Source organism: Silurus aristotelis (assembly GCF_946808225.1).
Source record: "Silurus aristotelis genome assembly, chromosome: 11".
NCBI classification, from domain to species: Eukaryota; Metazoa; Chordata; class Actinopteri; order Siluriformes; family Siluridae; genus Silurus; species Silurus aristotelis.
Genome location: NC_139584.1, coordinates 4,524,875 through 4,546,109, shown reverse-complemented (window position 1 = coordinate 4,546,109; position 21,235 = coordinate 4,524,875). Strand labels below are relative to the sequence as shown.

The following is a 21,235-nucleotide window of genomic DNA, read 5'->3' as shown; positions in this document are numbered from 1 at the left end:
CACAAGCATAAGAACTTCACGTAGCACGAAAGTCATTTGTTCCTGATCATATTCTTAAATATTTATGAACTATTTGCATTTCTATAATCAGACAAAGCGGACTTTCTTTTTCCCACCGTTCCCACTCGTGCAGTTCTCGGAAAGGTTTCTCAGAAATACAGCTTTAGTGATTTGCTTATGAACTTCGAACGAGAAGCGGGTGCTAAATCGAAGTCGATAAATCGTGCCATAAAAGCGTCACAAAGTGGGGGCTTTGGAGTGAAGTTCTGAGCCGCTCCGTCTTTCAAATAAAACACATCACAAACACTGGAGTCCCTTAAAATAAATCACGCCCTTTGATTATTTATTGCACACAGTGCACGGATTTCCACCTGTTCGTACCAATTTCTTCATTTTGCCTCATTTCTAAAAAAAGATTTTTTAGCTCCTGGTTCCTGTAGTCAGTCAGTGAGTGGTATGAAAATGGCGCCCTCTGGAGGATGAAGGAGTGTTTCGGCAACAAGTTGTGTATCTTTCCAGTTTGTGCCTTTTTGTCTCCCTCACAAACACACACACACACAAGAGGTCTCATTAATGCTCAAGTTCTAAAAATGACGGAAACACACAAAAAAACTACGAACGTACATCAAACACATATATACATACAGTCAAATCATTCCAAAGGGTTCATTCAATCGTTTCCAGATTTATCCGGATTTTTTTTTTTTTCAATGTACAACCGTAATAGCAGTGTAAACTCGCTCCGGTCCCTTCTGATCAGTCTGCAAATCACTTCGATTTAACGTCCTCAACACCATGGATTCATAACCAGCGATTTGAATGAAAGAAGACATACATTAAGACATAACGAGATGAGACAGTTTGGTCTTGAGTTTTGGTTGCAAGTGAACGTCAAAGAATGTCCGATTTGCACAGGCGAGCGTTTCTGCTCCCGAAAAAAGCACCTGAGAATGACGCCTTTGTCTTCTGTCCTGCACGCAAGGTGTGGCATGAAGCGTCTCCTTTTTTATACTCCTTTAAATTATTATGGCTCTGCTCTGCTACCTGTCCCTGGAGGTCAAAGTTCATCCTCCTCCATCTGCTTAAACGCCTCTAAGTCCTCCTGCCAATCGGCCATCAACGAGTCCACCGATTGGTCGTCCTCTACAGGCTCCTCCTCCCCAGTCAGAGGTGCGTCGTTGCTAAGTCCCTCCTTCTGCTTTTCTGTCCCCTCACCTGCTACCTCTTGGTCCTGAGTGGTGGATTGTGATTGGTCAGGTGTAAAAGAGGGGGCGGGGTGACCGTGTTCGTCTTCAGAGCAGCCCGCCTCCTCCTCAGCTTCTTCCATTTCGTCTCCACCTGAGATGAAAGAGAAGATCGAGAGGCTGTCAATTAACACGGAATCGACTCGTGATATTTGGTTTTGCTGAATTAAAAGTGGAGAAGGATAATAAATGTAGTAGTTGAACTTCTTGATTACTATGGTAACTAATAACAGAGTACCATATGTACTACCCTGCCAACCAAATACCACATTTATTGAAGATTAATCAATACATTTGCACATTCTGGTGTCTCAGTGGTGAACAGATACACGTTCTAAGCTACCAAGTTATGTCAGTGAGGACAGATGCACAGTGAGTCAGAGCATTAATAGTACGTGAGTCATATATGAAGCGAGTCCATTTTAGGACAGTGAGTCAAACAATCAGACAGTGAGTCAATTATTCGGACAGTTAATTAATCTTTCAGACAGTATGTCAAACAATCAGACAGCGAGTCAAACATCCTGACTGTGAGTCAAACATCCTGACTGTGAGTTAAACAATCGGACAGTGAGTCCATCAGTCAAAAGGTGAGTCAAACATTCGGACAGTGAGTCTAACAGTCAGACGGTGAGTCCATCAGTCAGACAGTAAGTCAAACATTCGGACAGTGAGTCAAACAATCCGACAGTGAGTCCATCCGTTATACAGTGAGTTAAACAAACAGACAACGAGTCAAACAAACAGACAACGAGTCAAACATTTGGACAGTGAGTTCATCCATCAGACAGTGAGTCAAACATCTGGACAGTGAGTCAAACATCTGGACAGTGAGTCAAACATTCAGACAGTGAGTCAAACATTCAGACAGTGAGTCAAACATTCAGACAGTGAGTCAAACATTCAGACAGTGAGTCAAACAATCGGACAGTGAGTTCATCCATCAGACAGTGAGTCAAACATTCGGACAGTGAGTCAATCAGTAAACAGAATGGAAAAAACTCCCATACATCATGATGATGAAGAGGAAAAGAAGGAAGAGCTGAAGTCTACTTACTGCCATCCAACAGGGTGCCCGGCAGGGCTTTTCCCTTAAATATGGCTTCTGCTCATTCACAAGAGGAAAGGAGACAGAAAGAGAGGAGTAGAAGAAAGTAAACAGTTAAAAACATTCCAAAAGGAAAAGAATGGGAGAAAGAAACAGGAAGGAAGTGGAGTGATTAAGTCTGGTCTGTACGATAAAAAAAATCAGAATATGAACACTAAAAGTAGAGCAGGTGCTGCATTCTGATTCAGGGGCACCACGTTTATATTCACGACTGAACGAGTCGTGTTTAAGGACACACGTCTCACCTCTGTCTCGTGCTTTCTCGCTGAGCAGCACCTCCACCTCCTTGTGCTCCTTCAGTGCTTCGAGCAGGATGTTCCCTTCCTTATGGAACAGGAAGAGGACCGGCAGAGCGATGTCGTCAGTGCTCCTGCCGTCTCCTGCCATCTGGAAGAGCGGCGCCGTGTCACTGCTGCTGCCCTCGTTATCGTCTGAGGAGAGAAAAAAAAATGAGAAAACGTGACCTCACACCTTTTGTGTTGAGAGATTTCCTCTACATGGACACAGCATTTTTTTTAAAGACAGAATTCAAACACAGGTCAGGTTTTTTGAGACTGCTGATCGAGTGTTTCAGGTTGTGTATGTATGCACCTTAAAGAAATAAAACTCCTTGTCTTTGAAACATGGTTCAACTTCTGTCAAATCTGATTGGTTCATAATGCATTTATAACCTCCAATATTCACACAACTGCATCACAACACCTGTATTCAGTATGTAATGCAGGATTTAAACCTGTCTGTAGTTGATTTTATCACGTGACTATATGAGGTCATTTTGTTTTAGATCAAGCTAGTGTTACTAGTAAAGGATAATCCACAGCCATGTGCAGGTTATAAGGTTTTAACTCACGGCTATGTAGATGAACAACTGCATGAAGTGCATTAAAATTATGTTAACTCCTTTTTTTCGTTCCATTTCTCATTTAAATATTTTCTTTTCCATTTCAAAATCACCAAACTGTAGAAAACAGTAACTGTATGTTGCTATGGTTAAAGTTGTTTATAGAAATGCAGTTACTTCCTGTGTGTTTAATGCTCTGAACTCACACTGTCAACCCCCCCCCCTCCCCAATCCAATCACAATCCAGTATTCAGACATATGGTACATTAGTGTAAAATCTATTTCTATCTAGATTTACATTTATGGCATTTGTCAGATGCCCTTATCCAGAGGAGGGGAGGGTTTAGAGCCTTGCTCAAAGGCCCAGCAGTGGCAGCTTGATGGTGCTGGGATTTGAACCTGTGACCTTTTGATTCAAAATCCAATGCCACTAAGCTACCATCTATCTATCCATCTATCCATCCATCTATCCATCCATCCATACATGTATTTATCCATATATCCGTCCATTTATCCATATATCCGTCCATTTATCCATCTATCTAGCCATATATCCATCCATCCACATATCCATCCATCCATATATCTATGTATCCCTCTATGTATCTATATCCATCTATCTACATCTACATATCTATATATCTATATATATATACACACAAACACACAAACACACACACACACACTCTCACACTCTCACACTCTCACACACACACACTCACACACACACTCACACTCACACTCACACTCACACACACACTCACACACACACTCACACACACACTCACACTCACACTCACACACACACTCACACTCACACTCACACACACACTCACACACACACTCACACACACACTCACACACACACTCACACACACACTCACACACACACTCACACACACACTCACACACACACTCACACACTCACACACACACTCACACACACACTCACACACACACTCACACACACACTCACACACTCTCACAATCTCACACACACACACTCTCACAATCTCACACACACACACTCTCACACACTCACACACACTCACACACACACACTCACACACACACACTCACACACACACACTCACACACACACACTCTCACACACACACTCTCACAATCTCACACACACACACACACACACACACACACACTCACACACACACACTCACACACACACACTCACACACACACACTCACACACACACACTCACACACACACACTCACACACACACACTCACACACACACACTCACACACACACACTCACACACTCACACACTCACACACTCACACACTCACACACTCACACACTCACACACACACACACACACACACACACACACACACTCACACACACACTCACACACACACACACATTAGGAATAACATTGTAAACTATAACGGGTATAAAGTCCTCACATAGAATAATACAGATCAACATGGCAGAGGTAGAGCCGCAGAACGCGTGGCGTAATTTGGGAACTAATTTGGAATTATATCCTTTCAGTACATCCTACTAATAAAGAAAAGACTCATTTTTTCCTGAATGCTCCATTGTGCCTTACCGATGACAATTCCTCCAATAGCTCCAGCCTTTTGAATGTGTCTGGCTTTCTCTGCAAACATACACTGTCCCCTCTGCAGCAGAGCAATGCGGCCGGCCACGAACTCGCCGTTGCTCAACTCGGCACAACCGGAGTACGGCTCGGCCAGAGCCACGAAACCACGCACCTGAGCGAAAAACAGAGAGTCGCTGAAAGCTTGCGTTGTGAGGGATAAGCACAAAAAAGCTGCTTCATCATGATGATAGACATGGTCATGCTGCTGAAGCTAAAGAAGTATAGAGAGAAAGGACATTAAGACTCACCCCTAAGTTTTTCTTGGAAAGGTCCGTTCCGAACTGCGCAGGCCCAGCGGTCAGTACCACTCTGCCGAAAAAGGGGTGTGAGATGATCTGTACCGCGCGAGGTGGAAGCTGCTCTCTCTGCTGCTGGCTGGAGAGCTCCATCATCTCCTGCATGAAGCGCATGCCGTCCTCAGCAGCTACGGCACTCACCGCCTACTCAGACACACATTAAATACAGAAACATTAATACTACGTTACACACGCATAGGAACTGAATTACCTCTGCTGAATCACTGCTTCAGCAAAAACACCCAAAGTGTATCATGAAGAAGCAAAGATCTCAGCACACGTGTCGTTTATAAATCTCACAGGTCCAGGGGATCGTGTGGGGAGTGGGATGATGTACCTGAGCGGCGTGCTGAACCAACTGCACTCTGCCGTCTTTCAGGTGGATCAGCGTGACCCCCATCCTCTTCAACAGCTCCAGGTGCTCGAGATTATTAGCCACGAAGTCCTGAGCTCGGAGCGGAGCACGACCCACTCCTGTCTCTCTGAAATACAAACAGGAATTCTTACAAATGATTATTATATAAACAGATTTTTTTTTATTTTTTTTTTTGCCAGTTCACAATCACTTATACAATTCAAAACTAAATAATTCGTGTAAAGGCTATTAAAACTATAAAAAAATAAATTGGATTCGATTCTATCAAAAGGCAAAATATTAAAATAGCGCTTTTGAATTCTTCAATCTGACTGGTGTTGATTCATTTCCAATAACAGCAGCTAGGACAGTTGTTTATATGCTAACAGGCTCATTCGAATTCAAGCGCTTAACATTTTACAGCCAAACTGATTCATCAGCATTGGTCGGTGGAAAACGAGGCCGTCTGCTCGAAAGAACGAAATTCACCCATACCACCAGTAGTCTGTATTCGGCATCCAAACATGGAAACCAAAAGAACTAAAACTGTGAATATATAAAGAAAGAAGCATTTACGGATTTGTGTAGCTTTTATCAATTATGTCTGCTGAGTTGCAAAGACAAGAGCAAAAGTGTACGAGTTTCCTCTCTTTACTCCGTCAGTTTGCTTGCGTTCGTTCGGTTTTGGTTTTTTGTGCTATTTGGAGTTCTCTTTCTCACCGACTGGTAACAATTGCACTGATTGGAGAGGCTTGTTATTGATTGATTTCTAAATATTGGCATCGGCCAGAGACAAACCCAGATCACTGGACCTCTATTAAAGAGTCTCCAGTGCCAGGACAGAGGAGTCTGAGGTTTCGCAGCAGGGAAAGAAAAAAGAAAAAGAAAACCAGAGGCTGGTGAGGAATTGACAGTTTCGAAGTGATAACAGGATGTAAAGGAAATTAAACCCTTCAGGAAATCCTGTTACAGGAACTTCTAATGCAAACCTTCTGCATGGTAACAGTAACTATATCCCACTGTTAAACCCAGGGCTGAATATTTCCTATAACGAGTCGTCACCACATTCGTCACACACACACACACACACACACACACACACACACACACACACACACACACACACACACACACACACACACACACACCATCTTATTTCTAAATGATTCATGTATACCGAGGGAGAGCGGGGCGGGGACAACTCTTGTCCACCGCACTCCTGATTGGCTCCCGAAGGTTCCGTGGGTAGGCGGGGTCTGGGAAAAGGAGACGCGTGTTGGGGCAGGTCCATTCAAAGTTTGAGTCGTCCAACTCTGTCGAATCCTGTAAAAAAATGTAATTAAATAAATAAGTAAATTTAAAAAAAAAAAAAAAAAAGAGATATTTATAGGCAAAGAAATGACGAATTCTGCAAATATTATTATTATTATTGATTTATTATTAAAGTGGATGAATTTGTTGTGCCAGAAGGAAAGCGGAGAGAAGTGCATTTCATGATTGTAGGTTATAGAGATACGTGTTCAACATCGACTACTTTGACCTATGACATAATGGACTTATCTGTACTTCTAAATCTGAGAGGCCATGCGTTCTATTTTTTTATTTGTTTTCTTGTGATCACGACGAACATTGTGTAATTAATTCTTCCACATTTCCAGTTGACCGATAAAAAAAAAAAAGAAAAAAAAAAGAAGAATTAGACCATAATTTAAAATAACCCTACATGTTTCCTGTATATTTAAATGAAAAACTCATGCATTGATAACCCTACATAATTTAATCATATCATCAATAATCATTTAATAAGAAATTGTTACTGTTCTAGAGTGCAGTACCCTCTCATGCAGTACTGTTGAGTTGCCTGCAGGGGGTGGGTGTGAGCGTGACGTGATTGAGAGCGATAAGGGGAGCAGGTGAGCCTCTGTGGTAAAGATGTAGTCCTCAATGTCGAAGGGTAGATCCACCTCCTCGGCGAAGAGCAGGAACAGATATTTAAACATCTCAGCCAGGAAAAACGAGTCCATGCTAAGAGGAAAAAAAAAATAAATGTTGACTTTAACAAGTCTCAATTACATCTAATGACCTTATATCATGAGAGGTTTTTATAATACTCCAAGACTCGAGAGGAAAGGGATTCGAACCCATAACCACCTGGAGGCTCATCATAAGGTCTTCAGCTTTTCATGCTTTAATATTGTGGAATAAACGTGTTCTGTATGTCTCACCGGTCCTCATGGCTTCCTGTCCTCACATCCTTCATGGCAGCAAAGCCGCAGGGGACACGAGCGAAACGGTTCAGGTTTTCCAGAACGGTGCGTCCCACCTCCAGGTAATACGGGTCCCTGGTGGCCTGAGAGAGTCAGAACATCGGGACGTGTTTAAAGACAAAAAGCAGTTACATAAACGGTAGAAAAACGGCGAGGTTAGATTCACGGCCATTTAAATGACATCAATAAATAAATAAATAAATTTAGATAAAATAAAGTTAGATAACAAACTAAAGAAATGTATGCATTAAATGAAAAGATTTCCATTCAGGTTTTATTTACATCATATAATAATAATGTAAAATGTGAAATGTACTATTTAATTGTATTCATATTTTATTTACTATATTATATATATATATTATTGTTATGATTGTTGTTATTGTTAATTACCACTTATAAATAATAAATAATAATAATAAAAGTATTTAAAAATGTAAAAAAAATAGATTTTATTTATTGTATTCAACAAATAAAGATCAATGATTTTTATTATATATATATATATATATTTATTATAATGATTTTATATATTCAAGCCCCGGTATCGCCAAGCTGCCACTCTTGGGCCCTTGAGCAAGACCCTTAACCCTCTATGCTCTGGGGGTCCCTTACAAGGGAAATATCAAGGTCCATGAGGTCGGAGTGACGTGGGGCCGCCTTCCCGTGGGCTCACCACCTGCAGGAGGGACCGTAAGGGACGGTGCTGTGAGGATTGGGCAGCAGTTGAAGGCGGGGGTCTGCTTAGACTGCTGCCCCCGCGACCCGGATTACGGATAAGCGGGAGAAAATGAATGAATGAATATATATTCAGAATTTATATATCTGTACATAGAAAGACAATAAATTAAGTATAAAAATAATAACAATATAAAAGTAAAAACAGCCCGCCTCCAATACCGGTGCCACGGAGGCAGGCTACTTTAATTAATAAAAAATAACAAACAAAAAAAACACCCTGGGATCAGTGGTGTCACTACACATGCTGTACAAACACGTGGAAGTAAATAAAAAGGTTGAGGCAACACCCTTAAGTGCAAATAGTCTGAAATAACACAGGCACTGTTCTAGGATGTACTAACAGTACTCAGGGTGGAGCTGGAGGGAAAAAAAAGAAAGAAAGAAAAAAGAAACTGTAACCGAGCACTTGAAACACACCTTGTAAAGGAAATAGGTGCTCTCTGCAAACTCGGGTCTTAGTGGATGTTGCGCCCAGTGAACCCTGAAATCCGTAGTGAACGCCTGTCGGAGAGAGTAAAGCATAGAGAATGAGAGAAAAGAGAGAGAGAGAGAGAGAGAGAGAGAGAGAGAGAGAGAGAGAGAGAGAATGAGAGAAAAGAGAGAGAGAGAATGAGAGAAAAGAGAGAGAGAGAGAATGAGAGAAAAGAGAGAGAGAGAAAAAAGAGAGAGATAGAGAGAGAGAGAATATGAGAGAAAAGAGAGAGAGAGAGAGAGAGAGAGAGAGAGAGAGAGAGAGAGAGAGAGAGAAAGAGAGAGAGAGAAAGAGAGAGAGAGAGAATGAGAGAAAAGAGAGAGAGAGAGAAAAACTTACTCGTAACTTTAAAATAGACTGTTGCTCAAAAAAAATTAAATTAAATTAAAAATTAAAAAAAGGGAACCTACCTCAGGTAGGAAGTTGTGTTTCTTGGTAACCTGATACAGCATTTCATGTGTTTCTATAGCCGGACGGATGTCTCCTTTCAGCACCTGAATAAATAGATCCATACATGAATAAATATAAAAACAAAAAAAAGTTTTGAACATCCCATTCCACATTCGGTTCACGTTTTCTTTTATAATAATCTCCAATCTTCTGGAAAGGAGTTCCACTAGATTTTAGTGTGTGTGTGTGTGTGTAGATTTGTGGAGACCCGTTCCGCCACAAGGGTGTTAGTAAAGTCAGGTAGGTGAGGTGAAAAGGCCTGAGGTGACAAACATGGTTGGAAATATAAACAGGTGTCCCAATACTTTTGTCCATATAATGTATGATTGCAGGGATGTTGAAAAACTGGTCTCCTCCTGATCATTTTGTACTAAATTGAATATAAAACTAACTACTGAAGGTACAGAATATCAATTGTGTGTGTATTTGGGTATGTTTGTGTGTATATATGTATATGGACGAAGCTTAGTTATTTGCCTTAAACCAATCCTAAGGTGAGTTCATAAGTTAAAATCCACACCAGGCTGCCACTCCTAGAACCCCTGAGCCGGACCCTTAATCCCATAGCTGCTCAGTTATATGAATGATGTAGCTGTAAAGTATCTTAGTACAAGGTCATATACTGCAAAATAATTATTGAGTTTAACTCAATGTGACCTGCAAACTTTCTATCCACCAGCCAACCAACCATGAGAGAGACGGTTCACCTCCAAGTCCCTCAAAAGAAACTAAAAGATAGTTATACAGCGTAGCCCGAGTCACGAACCCAGCGAAGACGTGAAGGCAGGGGCTCACATGCTCGATGCAGATGAACCAAAACAATTCTTGGCATGAACGTTGGTGCAGAATCGCTTCCTAACCTCCGAAATGTCTCCCAGAAACATCTAGTGTCATGTTCTCAAGAGGGACCTACAAGTGTTTACTCGGAATAAATGGAAATAATAATAATAATAATAAAAACTCCATCTCACTACTCCACTCCTCAATCTGTTCACCATTTATACACTATATGGACAAAAGTATTGGGACACCTGACCTTTTCTACAATATGTGGTTCTTTTTCAAACCAGGTGTCTGCAAACTTAAGGGTCATAGCAGTCATGTGCTGCTTTTACACTGAAGAATCAGACTGAAAATCACAGGTGGCTTTTCTTTTTTATGTTTACGTGAGACGTGTCTGACCTGCAGGCCGGGGAAGAACGCGAGCAGGGAATCCATCCAAGTGCGTGCGGGCAGCAGGGGTTTGTGAATGTGCACGTCCAGGAGCAGTGGAGGCTGGCTGATGTACTTCATTATAGACGCGTAATGCTGAAACACAAAAACGGGTAAAGCTCCACGTGATTTCTACAAAGAGAGAGAATCATTCAATATATAAATCAGAGGTCCAGTCTAGGATTCTTAAACATGAACGGTATCAGTAGTGATCTATGAGAACTCGCTGTGAATAACGGATGCAGGTCAGTATTCCGTTCTCCTGCATACTTCAGTGTAGACAGAGGGTTGACTGAATTTAAAAGCAGTTTTATTGGGCTTTTTTTTTTTTTTTTTATTGAATATTGAGAAATTCTATGATTTATTAATTAAACCCTCACCTATATTCCGAACTAATCAGACAGAAATCCAAACACACATTAGTATTTCCACAGGGTGGACTTGGGGTGGGGGGATTGTGGGGGATGCTTTTTCCATTTTTTTTTTTCTCATTAACATCAAAAAAAGTGACTTATTGCTACAGAACTGCTGCGATAGACAAGAAATAAAACACTTTAACGACATGCTGTGAAAAAAAATAAATAAATAAAAAAAAGGAGGAAGAAAAAAAAAAGTAAAATATAAATAAATAAATTCAACAAAATTTCTTCTGTGGCTCGTTTCATCTCTTTTTTGAATTAAAACTTTTTTTTTTTATGGAAAAAATGAAAAGATTCTATAAAAAAAAATTTAAGAGAAAAAATTTCCATAAAACAACAGATAGAGTTTGATAGATTTTATTAAATAAGATCTGACCCTTATAATAAGAAGAATGGAAAAGTGTCTGTGTGTCTGTGTGTCTGTGTCTGTGTGTGTGTGTGTGTGTGTGTGTGTGTGTGAGACGAGTAACCCTTACTATATTAAAGCGCTGAAGTAACTGGTCGTCTCCCAGCAGAACGTACGCCTTCAACAGGTACTCGTAATAGGAGTCAATCCCAGCTCCTACACCACTGTCTACAAACACAAGAAATACAGAAATATGTATTTTATACAAATTAATACAAATAATATTAATGATATCAATCACAGTAGATTTTCTTCGTGTAATGGTTCGGTCCAAGGCACTCTCCCGCACCTCTGCGTACCCACTCCCCCGAGTGGATATTAATGGTTGTTCCCACCAGGTTGCTGTTCCTCTGTCTCTTTTCCCACAGGAAGTCGAGAGCTCTCCGTGCATGGGCCTGCACATTACCAATACAACATATTAGCATCTGTAGTGCAAACGAAATCTTGTGATTTTACCAAATATCATGTCAAGATTTTTATATATGTTATGTATATTATAGATATATGCAGAATTCAACTAGCAGTAAAAATGTAAACCTAATTAATCAGACATTTATGCAGTAGACAAAAGAAACAGTTTTCTAAATGCCACTTAATAAAAAAATTATCAAAAAAATAAATAAATGTAAAAAAATGATGGAATATATTTTTATATATATAATTATTTTTTTCATTATTTTTTTTTTTTTTTTTTATAATGATGGAATTGGTTTATAAAGCCAGATATAATAAAAAATCTAAGAAGATAAACAAACAAGCACATGAGTGAAGATGCATGAATTTAATTCTTCTTCCATCGCCTGCTCCCGTTAGGGGTCGCCATAGCAAAGCATCCGTCTCCGTACCCCCCTGTCCTCGACATCCGTCTCTTTCAGACCCTCACCTGCATGTCTTCCCCCACCCCATCTATAAACCTCCTCCTTGGCCTTCCTTTTTTCCTCCTGTCTGGTGGCTCCATCCTCAGCATTTTCCTACCTCTTCATATACAACATGTCCCTCCTCCGCACATGTCCAAGCCGTCTTAATCACATCTTTCTCGCCTTGTCTCAGAGGACGCATTAAATAAAATACGGCATTTGAATACGCCAAAGGAAATAGCGGTGTATGAAGTGAGGACGCACAGCTGTACACCATGAAGGTGATGTTTAAAAGACACTGTGAGAATTATAAATTGTTGAATTTCTGTTCTGTGCAAAACCTCCATGACTTTGGACTTCCGACAACGACATCTGAAATAAAACATAACGGTATTTCAGTGTGTTTTCTACCTCGAATATGGGATCTCCGGTATAGCGGCTCAACGCGGCAAACTCCAGGATGATGGTCCCTGCACAGGCGGTGCAGGTGTCGGTCTCTGTGCCTGTCCGAGTCTCAGGACCCTGAACCCCATGACGCAAATTGATCTGAAAGGCAACAGCAGCATTTCTTAATCAAAAGGATATCGTTAAAACGATCTGCAGAATTAATACCATCTATAAAGGGAAAGCTGATCGAACAGAAAACCTTTGATGATTATGGTTTAAATTTTTTTGTATTATTATTAATTATTTCAAATGAATTACACAGGATCTATACAACAGTCATGTTGTACAATTTAAATGAGTCTATTTCATTCTCTGTGATCAAAATTAATTAATTAGTTTTTTTTTTTAAAAAGGTTAGTGAGGAAAGGACTATACACTTTGTACTGTAGATGTTCTACAGCATGGAAATGAGAAGTACGACAGAAATGTGTGATTGTTGCAGTGCTGGAGATGCTTCAGGAGTGTTTTCGGGGATCTGTACTTTACTGAAGTGTTTCTGTTTTGGGAAAACTTATACTGTAACCACTACATTTAAAAGTGAAATATTTTTTAAAATGTTGCAAATATCAGTGCTTTCTTTTTATTTATAAGCAGATAAAACACGCAGCAATCAGGGTCGAGCGTGCACTTGTTTTGACTGGCGCTTGGCAGTGGAGGATTTAGGTGATATGCCACCCAGGGTGGCTTCTTTCTTTTGTGTCGTCATTTGCACGGTTGTGTCAATTATTATATCATGTCACGGTGAATGAACCTGGTCAGGACTCCAGTCAGTGGGCCGAGTTCCCTCACTTTTACACTCAGAAAGGAGGGGTGGGGGTTGGTGACGTCACATCGGTAAGGAGCGCTGAATCCAAATTAAAATTATGGATGAAAAAAGTTCTAAACCCTCAGAGCCCAATTCAGGAAAAAAAAAAAAAGAGGAAAAAAAAAGTAGGGGGAAACGTCAGCACGGTAAAATTCCTCATAATTTGAAAATGGTGCAGTTTAATGAAGTGTGATTGTGTAAACTGTTTGTTAACTTCGTGACAGTCGCACTGGATCTGTTCTGCTAAATCTAAAAGCAACAAATAACAGCTACGGTAAACGATTCCATTTTCAGTTGTGGTTTTCGGCGAATGATCGTTTGTTCATCAATGTATATTTTTTCCTTTTCTTCAATTAAGTCTGTTAGCTCGCTGCGTTTCTCTATTCCATTGTCTTTTCATAGCATTTGTCTGCTACAACAGTAACTTGTATATTTAATTTATGCAAATATCATTTAAACATTAAACAGAATCAAGTGTATTATATATTCTAATTGCTTATACATTCACAATTGAACACAATGTCTATTTTTATCTCGAACTCGCCACAGCACCCGTGACCTTATTCGCGTGATTTCTTCGAAGTCGTTTGAAGTCATAATAATTAATTTTTTATCACTCAGTGTTTGACTCATGAATATGATTATATTAATAGATTGTTGTGCTGAGAGTCACATTAGAGTTTCACATAAACTGAGTTGATTATGTAAAAAGTCTTGTGATAAAAATGATAACAGGAACATTATAGCCATAATAAATCATGGTACTTTGGATACTTCAGTACATTTTGAAGGCGAATACTTTTGTACTTTTACTCGAGTTACACGGAAAGTTTAAAAGGAGCACTTTTACTTTTCCTGGCGTCATATTTTACCGAGTGAATCTCCACTTGAACACAACTACATGCTTTGTGCACTTCGTCCACATCTCAATTGTTGGGAAATCGGTGTGGTGGAATTGAGAGGGTGAGGAGAGGACATGTTTTTATTGAAAAATAATCACCTTCAAAGTGATAACGTTATTTTTCCCAGCACCCCGTAATTGATTGTTTTCGTGTTTTTACAACATAAACGTACTGCTTTATTCCTTACTCATGCAGCGAGTTACTGAGACAGTGTAAGAGGAAGGAAAGAGGAGCGAGGTTGAGACAAAAATCAGTCGTGCGAATAGAAAGATTATTCAAGCAATTTAAGATAAACACTGTGTCTCTGCACATCCACCTCAGGGTCAAAGTGTGTGTGTGTGTGTGTGTGTGTGTGTGTGTGTGTGTGTGTGTGTGTATACACACTCGGGGGTAGGGCAGGCCGCTGCTGGTGTTGAAAGCAGGCAGAAGTCTCAGTCCCAGGTCTTTAGCCATGTTCAGTAGCTCGTCCTGATACCACTGCATGTGCTGTCCTCTCTCTTTCCACATCACTGCCATAGCATGACCTCCCAGCAGCCCTCTACACACACACACACACACACACACACACACACACACACACACACACACACACACACACACACACACACACACACACACACCAACCATATAAAAATACTGTTGCTTCAGTGTCCCTAGAAGGTGTGGCCTCTGTACCTGTCAGTCTCATTAAAGGAGGTGTGGCCTCTGTACCTGTCAGTCTCATTAAAGGAGGTGTGGCCTCTGTACCTGTCAGTCTCATTAAAGGAGGTGTGGCCTCTGTACCTGTCAGTCTCATTAAAGGAGGTGTGGCCTCTTTACCTGTCGGCCCCATAAAAGGAGGTGTGGCCTCTTTACCTGTCGGCCCCATAAAAGGAGGTGTGGCCTCTGTACCTGTCGGCCCCATTAAAGGAGGTGTGGCCTCTGTACCTGTCGGCCGCATTAAAGGGGGTGTGGCCTCCGTACCTGTCGGCCGCATTAAAGGGGGTGTGGCCTCCGTACCGATCAGTCTCATTAAAGGAGGTGTGGCCTCCGTACCCATCAGTCTCATTAAAGGAGGTGTGGCCTCCGTACCCATCAGTCTCATTAAAGGAGGTGTGGCCTCCGTACCCATCAGTCTCATTAAAGGAGGTGTGGCCTCTGTACCGGTCAGTCTCAGTGAAACTTTAGATTCCATTGTAGTATTCCATTGGGTCCAAAGAATTTAAGACAAAAAAGTCAGAAAGACAGAGAAAAAAAAAAGCAAACAAGCCAGAAAGAAAGAAAAGAAGCAAAAAAAAAAAACGTAACTAACAACCAAAAAAAATAAAGAGATAAAGGATGGTAAAAGTGGAGAGACATAATGAATGGAAGCCGTTTCTGGTATTAGAGGGAAGCTCACACTCAGCTCACACTCAGCTCACACTCAGCTCACACTCAGCTCACACTCAGCTCACACTCAGCTCACACTCAGCTCACACTCAGCTCACACTCAGCTCACACTCAGCTCTCTGTTGGTATCTGAGCATGCTCACCCAAGCACTCGGATGTTGGTCTCAAACACAGACACGACAATGTCATTGTCCAGTCGTACATCCTTCACTACACGCTTCACCGCTTCCTCAAACTCCTTGGTTTTATTCAAGAGCTGGACACATCAGGAGGAAAAACAGCATGAACACATGGAGGAGTGTTTGGCTTGAACGTTAAAAACTAATGATGGGTGTGTAACTCACCGCAAGCGTGTCAAGAGTGTCAATGAGGGTGAGAGAAAACCTGTAAACACACACACGCACACACGCGCACACACACACACACACACACACACCAATCGTGATATAATTAAAAGACAATAGTGATAGAGTGATATTCAGTCCTGCCCACAAAACTCCATAAAAAGCAAACAAGCATGCATGTCTTCCTTCAACACATTCATAAACCTCCTCCTTGGTCTTCCTCTTTTCCTCCTTCCTGGTGGCTCCATCCTCAGCATTCTCCTACTGATACACCCCATGTCCCTCCTCTGCACATGCCCAAACTATCTCAATCTCGCCTCCCTCACCTTGTCTTCAAAACGTCCTACATGCACTGTCCCTCTAATAAACTCGTTTCTAATCCTGTTCTTCGTCGTCACTCCCAACGAAAACCTCAATATCTTCAGCTCTGCTACCTCCAGCTCCACCTCCTGTCTTTTATTTAATGCCACTGTCTCTAAACAATACATATATATATATATATATATATACACACACACACACACACACACACACACACACACACACACACACACACACACACACACACACATATATATATATATAAAATAATCTGTAACAGCCTTATAGTCAGGTAATGTTTACATTTTCAGAACTAAACACTTAATGAAGTGACTGTAATTCCCTCAAAGCAGCTCTCTCACACACACACACACACACACACACCTCCGGGGATAAAGCAGCTGGTACTAAATTCAGTACATGTGCATGTGCATGTGTGTGTGTGTGTATGTGTGTATGTGTGTGTGTGTGTGTGTGTATTTATCAAACTTACTTTCCCAAAGCATCATCCACATCACCTCGGCTTGGCTCCAGACCTCGTACTCGACCTCGACATGTTAAAGGCATCAGCTCATCTGCTGGATAGGCGTGGTCCTGAAAGCGAGAGAGAGAGAGAGAGAGAGAGAGAGAGAGAGAGAGAGAGAGAGAGAGAGAGAGAAAGCGAGAGAGAGAGAGAGAGAGAGAGAGAGAGAAAGAAAGAGAGAGAGAGAGAGCGAGAGAGAGAGAGAGAGAGAGAGAGAGAGAGAGAGCAATAATTAGTAAGCACAGAAAATCACACACAGGGCACACATTTATCTTTTTTTTTTTTCCCTGACCATCCTTCTGTTCTTATCTCCTTTTTATAACATTTCTGTCTATTGTAGTCATGCCTTCATTTCAGTCAGCCTGTCTTTTCTTTCTTGCTTGCTTCTGCTTTTCTCTCTGTCAGTCTAATTTCCCTTCTTCACTTCCTACCCTCACTCGATTTCCTCTAGTCCCTTTCTATCCTTCAGCTTTTCTCTCCCTCCATCTCTCCTACCTTCTATTTTTCCATCTTCCCTTCAGCTTCAGCTATTCGTTTCTTCAGACTTTCTTGTCCCTCCTTCCATACTTCTTCATTTGAACCCAGCAAACTCATGTTCTACATAAAAACCTCTCGTCATCACGTCCCAAACCACACACCCAATTAAACTAAGTGCATCATCAGTAGGTTGCACCTGCTCATCCTCGCTACGTTAACCCTTTCAGCTCCTTTCGGGACATTTCTGGATTTAGAAAGACGTTTAAGTTACAGCCTGGAAACGAAGATCTTGACATACCATGTAATTCTGATAAGCGTGGTCAAACATCTCCAGCACTTGATTTCTGTAATGAACCACAACTGTATTAACACACACACACACACACACAAACATCTTCCTTCACAATGAAAAAACAGCATTTGCCAGCATACCTCAGCTTGAGCTTTTCCTCTCTGCTCATGCTTTGCGAGAGCCGGCTGGAGAACCCGATCAGGATCAGCAGCAGGTAAACAGGTGACATCGTCGTCTGACGAAGGAGTCTAAAATCCCCGTTATTAACTTTAACACCCTACAATGGTGGGTTTGGACTCATGTCTGCTTCTCAGCACTTTTACAAACGCCATAAATAAATAAATAAATAAATGGCAAGATTATGCTAAATAATGTCACCAATGCAAATCTGGAGTTCTCAAACCCGGACTGTTTTGTCCGTCAATATTCCGAGTCGAATCAAATAATAAAAAGTAAACATAATCTTTAAAATTAAATTATTACCAGTCAGATTCAGTACACCTGCCTGCCTCGGTCACCTGTGCCTACACCCGGACCTGGACCCTGAACCTGACCTTGACCCGGCGTAACCCACCTGACACCCAGGCATGATTATTACGCACAAACCCTACACAATTTAATCACAGATACACATTTAAAGAAGATGCAGATAAACCATAAGAACACCTTCACCTTTCTGATGCTGGATTCACCCCCAACCCAAAATCTAATCTCAAAGGAAAAACACTACTTTCTAGAATTTAATTACTACTTTTGGGTTTGTGGTGTATAAACAATCCTGTCAAGCTGACCCAATACCAAAACACACATCTTTTGACATCAGGTTAAAAGTCAACGAGAGTAAAAATTTGGACCGCATTATGAATTAGAAAAACCTATAATAGAAATCTACGAGTGGAAAACTGTAATTGACATCCTTTTGCGGCGCCAGTTAACGCTCCCCACAAGATGACAGTTCTTTGCTTGTTTCCATCCAGCTGTTGTTTTGGAGCCAATTTTTTTTTTCTTTCTTCTTCGAAATCTCGAACGTTTTTGGGTCGGAATCCGTCTCCTGGAGCTTACAACCCGTCCTTATTACGAGTGGTTTCCATTAGTTCGGGAGAAAGCAAATAAACCTGGACCCTTTATGCCAATCGCCCCGACTAACCGCTAATAACCGGATGCTGGTGGCTCTTTCAATGTAGTCGTCAACATCCGCATCCGGGTAACACGCGTCGCGATCTGCGTCATCACGCCGAAGGCGGAAGTAAATTTTCATGCCTTCGTCCCGGAAGTCAACTGACATTAAATATATTTACACAGTGATGGATGAATTACACAAACCACGTACTTTAGTAAAAGTAGAGATACACTTAAATATGACTCCAGTAAAAGTGTCCCTTTACCCTTTAACAAATCTACATAAGCAAGCACACATAATACAAACATAATTTTAGTCCAAATCTGTACTATATTTTAAACAACCAAGATATTCTTTACAAAAACAATTCTCTGGTTTTGTTTTTTTGTTTTTACCCCACATTGGTTCAGCAATAATATTAGGCTGGAATCTCAATTCACCAGTCCTGATATTCACTCGTTCTCTTACTCTGAGTTTCTGTGTACATCTAAAATACCTGCTATTCCACTGGAACTTTGCTATTATAATGAATGCATTTACATTTATGGCATTTGGCAGACACCCTCATCCAGAATGATGGGGCAGCTATGGGTCTGAGCGCCTTGCTCAGGGGGCAAGGAGCAGCCACTACCTCCCATAGTTGCTACTTAATGACTCAGGTCTCTCTGTCTATAGTTCATCCTTTTGAAAACCTTCAACTTCTCTGAGAGTGATGTAAGAAACAGAAATTATATTGAAAGCATTTATACATACACTATATGGACAAAAGTAATATTACACCTAACATGCTACAGTATGTGCTTTAACTTCAAACAAGTTGGAGCATGAAATGAAAGCAAGAAATTTGCCCTTAAACTGGAAGAGCCAGTCGTGTTCCAGCAGGGATAAATAGATGTATTTATTTGTCACATATACACTACAGCACAGCAAAATTCTTTCTTTGCATATCCCAACTTGTTAGGAAGTTATGGTGAGAGTTCAGGGTCAGTCATGGCACATAATAGTGTTAAGGGCCTTGCTCAAGGGCCCAACAGGGGCAGCTTGGCAATACTGGGGCTTAAACCCACAACCTTCCGTTCAATGCCTTAACCGTTAAGCTACCATTTCCCCAGCATGACTGTGTCTATGTGCGCAAAGTCGGCTCCATGAAGATATGCTTTGCATGGGTTGGAGTGTAAGATCTCCAGCTGTACAACCCTTGAGGTATTGTACATTTTACCCTTTTACCCTTACATGATGTGTTTCTCTAATGTATGTTTATGGTACATAGGACAATCAATATATTCAAAGAAGAATAGATGGCCAGGGTTTGAGGTGGTCTCTGTGTTAAAGGCTCAGTAACAGGCTAAGACCTGGACCATTAATAAATCACATGTTACTTTTAAAATGAGTAATGAATGTGTTTTTCCACTATTTTTTTTATGGAAAGAACCCAGGCATTAGAAGATTTTGGTGGTGATTGGTGTAATAGTTGGAAAATTAAAAAAAGAAGGGTGTCCCACAGTTTGCAGAAAAGAGGATATAAAGATTGCACATTGACTGTGTAATTGGGTGATTCCATGGAACTGCCTGACTTTGCTGACTTCCGCTAAATGAAGTCCTTCTTCTTTTTTGACCCCACATTCCTGGATCCTGAACTTAGTGTGTTTCTTTTGCTTGGCATTTAAACTGTTTTTGAAGTGAGGTGAAGTGAAGTGAGGTGAAGTGAAGTTAAGTGACGTCAAGTCAAGTCAAGTCAAATCAAGTCAAGTCTTTTTACGAGAAAACAAGAAAGAAAGAAAAAAAATGATAGTGAAAAATCATTTATTACATAAATTCACAGAAGAAACAATTGAACATCTGTTTTGTCAAAGTCACAAAAAGAGCATTTTTACTTTCCATCAGCTTTAATGAGTGTAGAATGATTGGAACAAAAATTATATTTTGAGGAAAAATTATCAATTTTGTGGGGATTTTTATTAATGTACATTAATCTTTGAAATAAATGTGATTTTTTTTTTTTTTTTTTTTGCGGCATGGAAAGAAACAAAAATCAAAACCAAACATTTAAAAAGTTAAAATGAGGAAACACGTTTTGAACTCGGTGTCCACAACGCGGAAGTGATATGAGCGAATCAGAAACGGCGACTTCATCCGGGAACAATTAGTGTTCTAGTTAGTTTTTTAAATTATTATTCTTTTTTAACCTAACTATTAGCGCTGTTATAGCAAACAAAACGCTCTGGGTTTTTTTTGTCGTTTTAAATCAATATTAAAACGTTAATAATCTTAGCATCTTATCACTTATTTTTTTTTGTGTCTCTGGGATATGTAGTTTTTCCGCCTTTGACGTCTCCTTCA

General features: G+C 40.6%; 1 protein-coding gene across 2 annotated transcripts; it reads right to left on the bottom strand.

Annotated features, from left to right (window-relative positions):
- Positions 1-312: 312 nt before the first annotated feature.
- Positions 313-19,003, bottom strand: edem3 (ER degradation enhancer, mannosidase alpha-like 3). Of its 2 annotated transcripts, XM_083554891.1 has the most exons (22): positions 18,259-19,003; positions 17,916-18,139; positions 17,782-17,827; positions 16,977-17,077; positions 16,163-16,202; positions 15,962-16,074; positions 14,835-14,988; positions 12,708-12,842; positions 11,729-11,834; positions 11,510-11,607; positions 10,585-10,710; positions 9,363-9,446; positions 8,898-8,981; positions 7,698-7,822; positions 7,308-7,497; positions 6,650-6,795; positions 5,455-5,599; positions 5,070-5,261; positions 4,768-4,933; positions 2,598-2,783; positions 2,302-2,349; positions 313-1,338 (listed from the first exon to the last, which is right to left on the bottom strand). In XM_083554891.1, the coding sequence occupies exons 2-22, from the start codon at positions 18,002-18,004 to the stop codon at positions 1,058-1,060; spliced, it is 2,655 nt and encodes an 884-aa protein (XP_083411017.1). In that variant the 5' UTR covers positions 18,005-18,139; positions 18,259-19,003; the 3' UTR covers positions 313-1,057. The 2 variants fall into 2 exon arrangements, with proteins under 2 accessions (XP_083411017.1, XP_083411018.1); XM_083554892.1 differs by lacking the exon at positions 2,302-2,349.
- Between the last annotated feature and the right edge of the window lie 2,232 nt (positions 19,004-21,235).